At 41.8% G+C, this 12,592-nt stretch overlaps 1 protein-coding gene across 3 annotated transcripts; it reads left to right on the forward strand.

Moving 5' to 3' along the window:
* The first annotated feature begins 8,785 nt into the window (after positions 1-8,785).
* Positions 8,786-12,411, forward strand: LOC143370193 (peroxisomal N(1)-acetyl-spermine/spermidine oxidase). 3 transcript variants are annotated; one of them, XM_076814948.1, is made up of 4 exons: positions 8,786-9,247; positions 9,334-9,527; positions 9,763-10,303; positions 10,375-12,411. In XM_076814948.1, exons 2-4 carry the CDS (start codon positions 9,344-9,346, stop codon positions 11,216-11,218), a joined length of 1,569 nt encoding a protein of 522 aa, XP_076671063.1. In that variant the 5' UTR covers positions 8,786-9,247; positions 9,334-9,343; the 3' UTR covers positions 11,219-12,411. The 3 variants fall into 3 exon arrangements, with proteins under 3 accessions (XP_076671063.1, XP_076671062.1, XP_076671060.1); XM_076814947.1 differs by having other exon boundaries at positions 8,787-9,016; positions 9,099-9,527; XM_076814945.1 differs by having other exon boundaries at positions 8,787-9,527.
* Positions 12,412-12,592: the final 181 nt, after the last annotated feature.

The following is a 12,592-nucleotide window of genomic DNA, read 5'->3' on the forward strand; positions in this document are numbered from 1 at the left end:
ACGCAAAAGGTTGACTTTACTTTCGCGACGAAAAATCAACACGAGCTCCCGTGCTCTGTATAAATCATAGATCCGCAAAAATTTGACTGTAAATTCGCGGTAATAGAACTCTACACAAGAGCCGCGGCGCTCTTGAAAATATATGGACGCGAAAAAAGCGTGGACTCTACGATCGCATTACCGGCGACCATAAAAGATCTTGCTAGAATGCAAGATTGTTAGGAAGACTAGTTTCATTGAGACCCATTTAAAAAAATTTCGCGGTGACTCTACTTGACTCGATCGATCCGATTATTTTACGAATTATTATTAATCGATATAAAATTGTAAGAATCGCGAGCAACAATTGTATTGATTTATTTTATTTTTTATTTTGAGACAGACACATGCATGTCACTATCTACGAGTACCTTGTATGGTCAGCTCAATCGATGCTGCTCTTTCGAACACACATGCATAACGTTTAGTGGCGCATCTTATATAATTGGCATTAGTTTCGGGAACATTTCTACGATATTTCGTGAATATGGTTTAGAAAAGGACCACGCCATAAGGCTACTGCCTAGACGCCCTAGACCATATTCGCGAAATATTGCATAAGAGTTCCCCAAACGAATACCGACCATGTGAAAAGGGCCTCTGCATGTCGTGCATTTGTGTTGGAACGGCCAGAATCGAAAGAGCTAAGTAGCTGTACTACGTGCACCCCCATTCAAAGAATGATAAAATGACTCACCGTTCGCTGTCATCATCGGTACTGCATCTCTGCAAACTCGTAACCCTCTGACCAGCATCCCTGAGACCAGCTCCCCTCTGATCACCATCCGTCTGACCAGCATCCCTCTGACCAGCAGCTCCCAGACGAGCACCCCTCAACTCAGCCCCAGCTTAGCTCTCAACGTTGCAGCTGCAGTTGGACTCGTGCATGACTCTACTTTCGCGGTGAAAAAGTTATTAGAGCACCGGTGCTCTCGACTAGCTTTACTTGCGCAAAAACACTGACTCTACGATCGCATTACGGGCGATCACAAACACTATAACTGAAACAGACAATTTGTATTTAAACAAGTTCGAAAAAATTTCCTTTAAATTGCAAGGTGTCACGCAATTCAGACTTTGAGAAAAATTTCCAGCAGCCACATTGGGCGCTCAATGAATTCTGATTCTGTCTGATAGAAAAAAGGAGTGGCCTCTTCGGGCGTTTAAGGTTTTTCAATCTTAATGTATGGAGGGAGTAGCCTTTTTGGGCGCCTAATGCTTTTTAATTCTAATGTACCATCATCAGGTCTCATCCTTTTTAATGTTAATTAAAAAATACAGCAGCCTGTTTAGGCGCATGATAATTCCGAATTGTAAAAGGAAATAGAAGCAGCCTCATCAGGCGCTAATGGCATGGAATGCCAGAAAAATTCCAATTCTACTCTAAAGTGTTAGTAAACCCTAACCCAGATCTAGTTCTTCCCTGAAACTAGCAACGAATCTCTTAGTGAATTCTTTATTAAAGAATTCACCAGAGAAAACCTCGGCGAATCCCTCGGCGAATGTTTCGATGATGCGCTTAAAACTGGACTTGCCTGGCTAAATTTTCTAAGTTTCGCAGCACACATATACACTATACTTCGTTATACTAACCCTTTGGACTGTGATTGCGGTATAAGGTAAAAAACTACTAAAATTATTTCCAAAGACTTTACTTTAAAGTCCAAAGGGTTAGCATGCGCGCGTAAGAAAGATAGACGAGAGGTTCTCGTCGATCTTTCTACACATATGCCATTACAATTTCTTTCGCATATTTTAGAGGCACACTTGCACTGGTTTCAAGTGACAAATAGACGCTAAGTATCTCATTGCAGAGATAGAAAAAGAATTGAAAAACGGACACGGATTCGCCGTCGCGAGAGATCTCGAGCTGCTCGATACACTCACGCATTGCAGTTGCACAGACAAAACGCTAATACGCGACCACCATTCATCCAGCCCCCCATTAACGGGAGTTCCCCACTAGGGGCCGCGCCTGAGGGGTCAGACTCACAGCAGCCCGCCTCACAATTAAATCACATGCAGCTGCAATACGCGCTCCCATCACAAAGCCGACAATTTGCACAGGCGAGTGTATCGTGCCCGAGCATCTTGTGCTAATTCAAGATCTCTCCCGAGAGCGAATTATATTACCGGAAAAAAAGAAAAGAGAATTGAAAGTAGGAAATAGAAAATACACTATGACAAGTCTGTAAAAGTATACTAAATGCGAAACGACACGGTGCACGGTGAAGCTAATTGTAAGCAAAAGCAAAGGTAAAAGGCGTCACTCTCAACAAGCAAGCGTACCTCTACCCTTAAATCTAGCCTATCGCACTCTTTACAATGAGCCCTAGTGGCATAATCTATTGCAAATATGCACTTGCGTAACTTTCGAGGGATATGCGAAAGCTAAGAATCTCCCGATTGAGATTGCAAAAGAGACTAAACGACTAAAGAACCGAAAGGCGCGGCGCGACGCGAACATTCACCCTCGATCCACCGAAATTTCGTTTCTACATGGCATGCTCCATATCACGACTTTACACAGCCATGGCGAGCGTGACCGAGAACGAGAACTGTCGCACATCTTCGTCTAACAATGGTCCTCTGTGTAAAGCCGTAATAAGTTGTACCCAGCACAGTCGGCCTATGAAGGGCGAGAACACCATGCGCGAAATAGAAATCAGTGATCGAAGGCGAATTGTATTTCTAGAAGGGTGTGTTTGGCACTCTTATATTTAAAAAGAACGAGGCGGAACAAAAGCTTATCGCTCGAAGTACGCAAGTGCATTTCTGAATAGATGTCCAGACCGAACCAAACTCACCGAATGTAAGTTTGGCTTGATCTGGACCCTTAAACTAGATCGTAGGCTTCAGCTTGACAACGTTTTGCAAGACGCAATGCATTGGAAAACGTTACCAAGTCCAGGCACACCAACGCGGAGGTACCTACGAAAGTGACCCATTTCTACGAAATATTTCTGGTCCATATTCGACCAATGCATTTTTGAAAATTTGGAAAAATTCTTACGACTAAAGTTCTTAAATTAAAACTTAATGGACTCTAGGACTATGGCTAGTTAAAACTAAGCACATGTGCAAGTTCTTCCGCGATGTATAAAATTTGTAGGTTTAGTGGCTTAAAGTTATTTTTATGCAAGGGAGAAAGAAATTTAAGTTCATATAGCAGCCACTTTGGCGGCAGTCATTTATTATTATACTGTTATTTTATAAAGGGACCATTTGAGGTCGAGATATCAGGTGGTAAGAGTGGCAATTTTTGATTTCTCGTAATATTACTACCAGTGTGTCTTAATATTTAGCACATGCAACGGGCAAGCAAAACTAGCGAGCATAATAACCAAGTAGTACCAAAAATTACTGTCGTTGTTTATTAAGAGAATCTAATGACTCGAATGTAATTACTGTTAAGAGAGAAGATTTGAAAGAACTCACACGAAAGAGTTCAACTTCAGAAATGTAACTCGTATTCGATACATTAAGCATCCGGAATGATTGTGAAATTAAAGAAAAGAAGTTTAGAATGTTTGAAACGCGATATTAAAACTCCTATCGCGAATTTAAAATTTATTCATTGTATTTTTCTACGTGTATTAAACATTTGGAAGTACACGCATTAAATTTTACTATTCGCGAGTACTAAGTACGTATTCGTGGTCACTATGCTCGCTACAGTAATCATTATGTTCGATAGCATACAGAAAAATTCAAAGAATGAAAAAGTATCACTCACCGTTCGTTGAAAATAGTCTCACTGACAAGCATCCCCTTTTAGCAGTAGCTATTCGATCTGCAGGCGAATGTCCAGCAGTTGCAGGGTCAGTACCCCATAGAATGTGTCACACTTCCAAATATGTCACATTACTTTCGCGATGAAAAAGCAATAGGAGCACTGGTGCTCTGAATTAATTCTAGATGCGTTAAAACACTGACTTTACGTTCGCGTTCACATTACTAATACGCAGGGCCACTGTGCACTATCGAATACTTTATCGCGAAATAAGCACTGATTCTACAATCGCATTGCACACGATTACAAAAGCAGTTCATGTTTTTAAACATATCTCAACAGTGGAAAGATGTGTTCGGACTCGAGTAAAGCGTTTCCAAAATAGTCCTCTAGGTACTGAGTGTAATGTAGTGGAATCTCGTTGAACGATCTCCCACATAGTCCAGTTATCGATGAAATTTATGCAGGAATCGAGAAATCACGAAATAATATGTACACGCACTCACTGATGCGATCACCGTCGCGAGTAAAGTCGAACTGACAGAGGTGACACCGCTTGGCAATGTTGTGACGTAGGGGTTGTTGGCGGTGTTATGGCGCTCGACCGACTCCCAGCTAACTGGAAATTCGTCAAGGCCAGAAATAATTTTATGTAGACACAGTAATTCCACGATGAAAAATCACTTAGAGCACCGGTGCTTTCACTTAAATAGTTCTGTATGCGCAAAACATTGACTCTGCACTCGCGTCCACACAGTGCTCTATGAAATACTTTATCGCGAAATATGTACTGACTCTAAAATCGCATTGCACGCGGTCACAAAAGCACATCACATTTCTAAACATCTCTCAGCAGTGGGAAGTAGTGTTCGGGCTCGCGTAAAATGTTTCCATAAAGGCATCTTGGTATTGAGTGTAATGCAGCAGAATCTTGTTAAACGGCCTCATACATAGTCCAGTAATCGATGAAATTGATGCACGAATCGAGAAATCACGAAATAATATGCAGGTACATTCACTGATCCGATCGCTGCCGCGGTTGAAGTCGAACTGTCAGCTTACACCTTTCGTGAATGTTGTCACATTGGTAGAGGTTGCTGTCGACCTCAACTGTTTCCCATGGAAGTTGAAATTTCACAAAGGCCGGAAATAATTCTATATCGCAATGTCCATTGCGAAATATGTACTTTTCGCAGCTGCAGCCATGCACCCTGCTCTTTCTATGTATACATATATGTCTTTCAAAGTTGAGGAGATGTGATCGGACTCGAGTACAGTGTTTTCAAAAAAGTCTTCCAGATACTTATTTTTAGTGTATTGCAGTAGAATCTGGACGATCGACCTCCCACATATTCCAGTAATCGATGGAAATAATACATTAAGATAGGTATACCATGGCATTTTAAATGTTCATCCGTCCGATCCGTCCTCCGACTTTGGTGAACGTCGTTATTGAACTCCATTATTTCACATATCTTGAGAATTCCACATTACTTTATTTTATATATTTATACATGTGGAAGGAAGGGAAGGAATGATTTATTCAAACATTTCGAGTTACATTTATTTTTACATTATATCAAAGTATTACTATTTAAAGAAATTCTTCTATCTATCTACTTATTTAGGATATTTGACAATCGCAGCAATCGCATCGGCTCTGTTCTCACCAATTACCAGGTCTCACTACGAGGAGGTCGCAGCGTTTCGAGGCCCGTAGAGAGACTGCCTATTTATGTTTTATTCAGAAAATCTAATGACTCGAATGTAATAACTATTAATAAGAGAAGATTCATAAAACTCATATGAAATATTTAAACTTGAGAAGCGTAACTTGCATGCAAAACATTAAGCATCTCGAATGATTGTGAAATTAAAGAAAAATTGTTTAGAATGTTTAAAACGCGATACTAAAACTTTTATCTAGAATTTAATACATATATATATATATAATCGTTTTATTCGGTAGCATGTAGAAAGATTGAACGAGTTGAAAAGTTGCACTGCTATCTCTGCAGATCGCCCCCCCCCCAAGAGTAATAAAATAGAAAATATTATGACATTGTGTATAATTCTGTATAAATAATTAATGTGAATTTAATTATTTATACAGAATTATAATTAATGTGAATTTAATTATTTATACAGAATTATAATTAATGTGAATTTAATTATTTAGGTTACAGTATCAGATTGAGATATTAAAACATAAGTTACAAGCAAATTTTAAATCTTGTGAAAGAGGGTTAAAAAATGTACTTATGTACTTTTACATATTTCGCCCCCTCCAAGAAAGGCTCCTGAATCCGCCTCTCCAGGTGGCTCGGCTGCATCGGGGGGAGGGGGATGGACCCGAGTTGAAACCCTGACCAGGTCCTCAGCAAGTCCAGGAAGTCCAGGAAGTCCAGGAAGTCCAGTAGGTCCAGGTAGCTCGGCAACTGCAGGGTCCCCGGAGGTCCTCCAGGCCCGGAAGACCGACGACGACTGAGTACATGAAGCTCTGTGAGCTCCTTATCTAGACTTCGAGGAACGATGTCTCCCGATCAAAACAAGGTCGACGGTTAATTACAATTGCGAAATCCAACGAATTCTTCGGCAAAAATGGATTTTCTGCTAAAATATACGTTCCATTGGCTATTGCTATGACAAATAATGTTAACAACATTTACCCTAACCGCCCAGTAGAAATTATTATTAACTTTGATCGATAGAACTTGAGATATCAAGCAATTAGTAACATTTGATCTTGAATTTGCAAATGATTTTCTACGCCGAATGAATTCTCTTTTATTCTCAATGTTTAATTGTTCGATACATTAATGTTAATGCTTATACATATCATCTAGTATTATTTATAATGAATAAATACATTTTAGTGGAACTTGGTGTAAATGAATAGTTGCAGGAATATTTGGAGAAATATGAGTGACATACTTGTTTCTCCCCCTTAGTTACTAAGATCGACGAAGTATACGATAGAACCACGGTACTCTATGAAACACTTTTTGGCAGGCACAGGCACTGACTCTACAATCGCATTGCACACGATTACAGAAGCACTTCCTGTTTTTAAACGTCCTTCAGTTTCTGAAAAAGTCTTCTAGGTAACGGGTATATCTAAATGGAATCCTGTTAAAAGGCCTCCCACATGGTCCAGTAATCGATGAAATTTATGCGCGAATTGAGAAATCACGAGACAATATGAACTATGACGTGCACACACTTCACTGAACCGATGAATTTCTCAGCGCTAGACAAAATTTTATTTCCCAATGCGGGTTTCAAAAGTAACTCGACTTGCAGTTGCATCCATGCACACCACGACACTCGTGCATCATGCAACCTTCTGCGAGTCTTTTAAGAATTAGATTTTACTGTAAATTTTAGTGTTGGCCATAAACTAATACTCGTAGCCAGTAATATCCAATTATTATTACTTCAAAAGTGCATTAGAATCTTGCGGGAATGTCAGTAACAGCGTGAATTTTTAATACTTTTCGGCGTACGATACGTGAAAAGGTTCTACTACACGCAAAGTACTAATAAACAATGTCATCTTGCAACTTATAGCTTGCATGGGCTTTGAAGAAATACCATTTTTGTGCTTCATAGTGTCTTGATCCCTGAAATGGATTTTCGGAGAAAAATCCGCGTGAGTCGTTGACAAACCGAGCCAAAGCATAGCGTAGCAAAAGCCTACCTGTGCCAAACTCTCTCTCTAAACGAGTCACACGTATACAAGTACGCAAACACCTTTCAGCCTTTCAACACATGTCAGAGTAGTTGCTGAGTTGAACGCTGTTCATGAGCAGATGCCACTACATTCAGACCTCAAATTATGGGTCGGTAATACAGTTTGGGTGGCGACACGAACATCTATAAGGTGATAGGTCTATGCTGTACCTCGTCTGTGTTGAAACCAATTATGGCGAGGTAAGAGATACTTTTTACCGTGGGTCGGTGATAAGGATAAAGAATGCGATCGTATTTGGATCGATTTCGTTTATTTAGTAATTGAAAAGTAATTTAGTATGCAATTCTTCATTTGCAGTGTTTTCATTTTTCTTAGCAGGGGCAGTTATTTTTCATGTCTATTAACTTTACCGACCTGTATGAATCGGTGGAATATGGTTCTCAGAGTTACCGTTTTTAAACATACAGTGCGCAACACAAGTCACAGTTCTTTCACGAAGTTGTTACTTCAGAGGTGGCACCAGGGGGGCCAAGCTTCCCTCTTACGAAAGTTGAAGCAGAGTTTGTAGCGCCTCCTACCAATGAGGTGCGTACTAAACTGTGAATGTGTGAATTGGTGTGAATCGGGACGTATGGTATGTGTATACGTGTAATGTACCGTTTACTTTAAAACCTGTCCACGGATCGTCGCGCCAGCGACACGTATGCAGCAGATAGAAGGATAAACATTGAAATTGAATATTTCTTCTTTTCTTAGGAAAAGAAAATATATTCAATTGCTTTGTATATCCTTCTATCTGCTGCATACGCGTCACTGACGCGACAATCCATGGTCAGACGGCCTTAGAAAGGGTAAACCAGGGAAAGTGAGGACACTTCCTCGTGTCTGCGCCAAACATTTCTAAATGACGACGGTCGTCATGGTAACATTTCACCAACGTCGAAAGGTTGTGTGTCGTGCTCACTGATACACGTAGGTATGTGTGTGTGATGTACCTAGCGCCTCCTACCAATACGGTGCTAACTAAACGGGAAAACTTCAGCCAAACAAAGACGGCTTGGTCCCCCTGAGCCAGAGCGGGCTGCATTGAACCTTCCTCTTTCGAATGAAACTTTATTCAACTCAAAATCTTCTCATATAAGGACGAAAAACGTAATTTCGTGACTGCATTCCCAAAGACGAGTTCAAACGACTAACGTTTCAAATCGGTAAACCTCCTGAGTTAACAGGAGCACAGAATACAGCTAGAGGTATCCGTGGGAGAGAGAAGGCAAACTATTTAGAATATTTATATAGACAGACAAAGATAGACGGGAATGTAGTTTATACCTATCACCGGTAGTTGACTGTAACCCTCCTTAGGCTCTTAAATTAAACAAATTTTTAGTGATAAATACAATCAGACACTGGACTTCAATACCTCTATAACTGACCTACATTCTGAGATTACAAATAGCGCAGATAAACGAACACCGCGATGTCCTCGAGGCCTCCACCTCGCGCGCAATACTAACAAATATCCTTCGATCCGAATACTTCTACCCGAACAGGTTTTTAGCAGAACCAACGCAATTATTTCAAATTAAATTATATACATCGAATAATATACCTATACTGCATTTGCTCCTGTAGTTACGGCGCACCAAGGATCATGAATAAGGCAGCACAGTGCGAACTGTGTCACCGTGTTGTCCCAAGTACGTAAAAATGAAGACGATCGAAGAAGTCCTGAGCGTGTCCAAGGGAAACTCTTTAGCGGGCCCGTTCTAGAAAGTGCAAAGGTTAAAGCAGAATGGAGAAACGCCCGTGGCCACTTTCTAGATAAAAACTAATCCGTACATGTTCGGGTTCGCTTTGCCGTTGACAGCTGATATGGTATGATCATGGCGGAATCCACGGAAAGGACGGAGGATGACAAAGTCAACTGCAAAATTTTAATTGTCGGCGGCGGGATGGCTGGTTTATCAGCCGCCAATCATTTACTGAAGCATCAGGAAACAGACTTTCTGATCGTCGAGGCACGGGCTCGAATCGGCGGTCGAATCGTCGCTACCAAAGTCGGTGAGGCTGCACTTAACCTGTTTGCAAATTCTTAATAATCAATAAGAGTTTGGATCCTCTTCATTTCCGTTGCATTTCGTTGCGCCAGCTTCGTAACGATTCTGTTGTACTTTGAGAAACGTTTCAAGTTCCATTCGCGATATCTAACAGCGATGCTGTCTGAGAGAGAGTCACTTACTCGCCGCAGCTTCTCGTTTAACCTCTAACTACATCATACAAAATGTCCTCGATGCAGGAGGCGAGAAGGTGGAATTAGGAGCCAACTGGATCCACGGAGTCCTAGGAAACCCGATGTTCGAGCTAGCAATGGCGAACGGACTGATCGATATCGTTCGCGTACCCAGGCCTCACCGAGTCGTAGCGGCTATGGAAGACGGGAAGCAGCTACCCTTCCCGGTTTTGCAAGAGATCTACGAAGCTTACGTGTGTTTTCTAAGACGATGCGAAGAGTATTTTTTAAGCCCCTATAGCCCTCCGGACGGGATAAACAGTGTCGGTGCGCATGTGGCATTAGAAGCGGAGATTTATTTATCGTCTCTACCAACCGAGGAGAGGAGAATTAGACAATTGTTGTTTGACTGTTTACTTAAGAGGGAAACCTGTATTACTGGCTGTGATAGCATGGAAGACGTCGATCTCCTGGAAATGGGTTCGTACGCGGAGCTACAAGGTGGAAACATTAGTCTTCCGGACGGGTACAGCGCTATATTGGAACCGGTTTATAAACACATACCCAAGGACAGTATTCTCACTAGACACGCCGTCACGAGCATTAGGTAAGAGGAATTTAATGTCAGTAGTTAGTAAAGCAGCGGCTCGTACACCAACAGGAGAGTATTAATTACAGGTGGGAGAGAAAAAGGCGCGCGGACGATTCCACAAAGCCTGATGATAACAATTGTTCCGGCACGGACGCCTGTATAGAAGTGCAGTGCGAGAATGGGAAGACGATAGTAGCGGAACACATGATTTGTACATTGCCATTAGGAGTTCTTAAGGAGAAAGCTAAGGATATGTTCGAACCGCCTCTGCCTAACTATAAACTCGAAGCCATAGATAGACTCTTGTTCGGTACGGTGGACAAGATATTCCTAGAATACGAGAGACCTTTCTTAAACCCCGGAGTGTCGGAAGTGATGCTCCTCTGGGACGACAGAGGCTTGATGGACGATGAGAAGCAGGATATGAGTAAAACGTGGTATAGGAAGATATATTCTTTCACGAAAATATCGGAGACACTGTTACTGGGTTGGATATCCGGGAAAGCTGCCGAGTATATGGAACGGTTGAGCTCGACCGAAGTGGCTGAGGTGTGCACGTCGATATTGAGAAAGTTTCTCAACGACCCGTTCGTACCGACACCAAAGAATTGTATATGCACCTCGTGGCAGTCGCAGCCGTATACGCGCGGCTCCTACACGGCGATGGCTGTCGACGCGAGTCAATTAGATATTAATCGTTTAGCCGAGCCTATAGTGCGGGAGGACGACCCGTCGAGAATCGTGATAGCGTTTGCGGGCGAGCACACGCATTCTTCCTTTTATAGTACCGTGCACGGAGCGTATTTAACCGGCCGGACCGCCGCCCAAGCGCTTCTGGAATCGAGGCAGAGCGAGAAGAACTCGCTGAGCCTCAGCTGCGAAGACACGAACGACCTTAGCTCGTGGATACAGGGGATCTCGTTGAATTGAAGGCTTTGAATCTATAAGAGACGGAAGTTGTTCTCTATATCGACGTTCTCGCACTCGTCGAGCACAATTTATTACTGAGGTATGAACGGTATTCCACACACTGCCGGGGCGACGGCAATTGTGATTCGTAGGTGTTTAGTATTATCGCGGCAACTCGCGAACTCTTTTAATTTTGTAAATACTATAGCGAATTGTTTATATTATGTACATAACGATGCCTGGTTGGAACGTTGAGACTTCTTGAGCGTACATGTCCCGATTCTACGTACCGGGACATGCTTCATTTTACGGGATCACCTAACAGCACAGAAGTTTTGTACGATTCAGTGCCGTCTGAAGTGCTTGTTATTTTAGGCAGAACTCTTTGAACGTCCGCGCGTTGTCAGTCATTGTTTGGCTTGGGTTCGTACAAGCGATGGTAGCGTGACGTTAGCTCGATCCGTACGCAATGCGACAAGGGAGAAGAGAGAATCAAAAGCTGCTGTAAATTTTCCATAGGTAATTTAGCAATATCGATTGCCATACGCGTGTGTGCACATGACGGAGGCGCGAAAGCATGCAGGAATTCCTAAGTCGCCCAGGTCTTTGTTTTGATATTACTATTCTCTTTGGTCCGTTTTTTAAAATGCTTTTACTCGAAAGTATTACACAAGTGCATTTTATCTAGTCATTGTGTTAAGCAGTTTAGTTTTTAAAATGCATAACGAGGCAGCTGTGGCCTCTTGCGGTTACTTTCCCACCACGTGCAATTACGGCAGCCTGCAATGAAACCAAACACCGATAAGGATTTACGTGTGAACAATTTTGCACGTCTTTTTCTAATTAAGGCGATAGAATAGACGACCCTTGGAGGGCCTCTTACGTTTCAAATGTGATAGAAATCTTTGCAACGTTACTGTTTTATTACACGTATGGTTAATAGATCCTGCAGTTTCTTTTTCGAATGCCCGAGGTCCCGAATGTATTTATTTTCTTCGTAACTGCCACTTAATATTAACTCGTGACAGCGCAAACCGAGAAATAAACGGCGAAACGAACGGAAATGTTATATTATGCACAGATAGTACTATAACTGAAATAAACGATTTTCAGTAATTATTTTAACGAATCATTTCACGCTCCGTGTCAACATGAATACCTCGCCCACGGCGGAGAGATAGCATAAAGTAGATTAGAATATTATAATTAATACACCCGATGTTGTTTTCAGTACACAAGTACTCCTGCTCTGTGATAAGAGTTATTGGTAATTATTTACAAAAGGGCAGTCTTCGCCGATTTCGATGACCTCGAAATATGTTGTCAAAGTTAACATTCTGAACAATTTTTTCCTACACATGTTATCGTCGCTCGGCTTTAGTTTTCGAGATATTT

The sequence above is a fragment of the Andrena cerasifolii genome, chromosome 6, assembly GCF_050908995.1.
Source record: "Andrena cerasifolii isolate SP2316 chromosome 6, iyAndCera1_principal, whole genome shotgun sequence".
NCBI lineage: Eukaryota > Metazoa > Arthropoda > Insecta > Hymenoptera > Andrenidae > Andrena > Andrena cerasifolii.

Bases quoted from the DNA above. Each gene is read 5' to 3' on its own strand.
- LOC143370193 (XM_076814948.1), top strand. From the start codon at position 9,344: ATGATCATGGCGGAATCCACGGAAAGGACGGAGGATGACAAAGTCAAC. The intron at 9,528-9,762 runs GTGAGGCTGCAC...TCCTCGATGCAG, and splicing joins AATCGTCGCTACCAAAGTCG to GAGGCGAGAAGGTGGAATTA. The intron at 10,304-10,374 runs GTAAGAGGAATT...TATTAATTACAG, and splicing joins CACGCCGTCACGAGCATTAG to GTGGGAGAGAAAAAGGCGCG.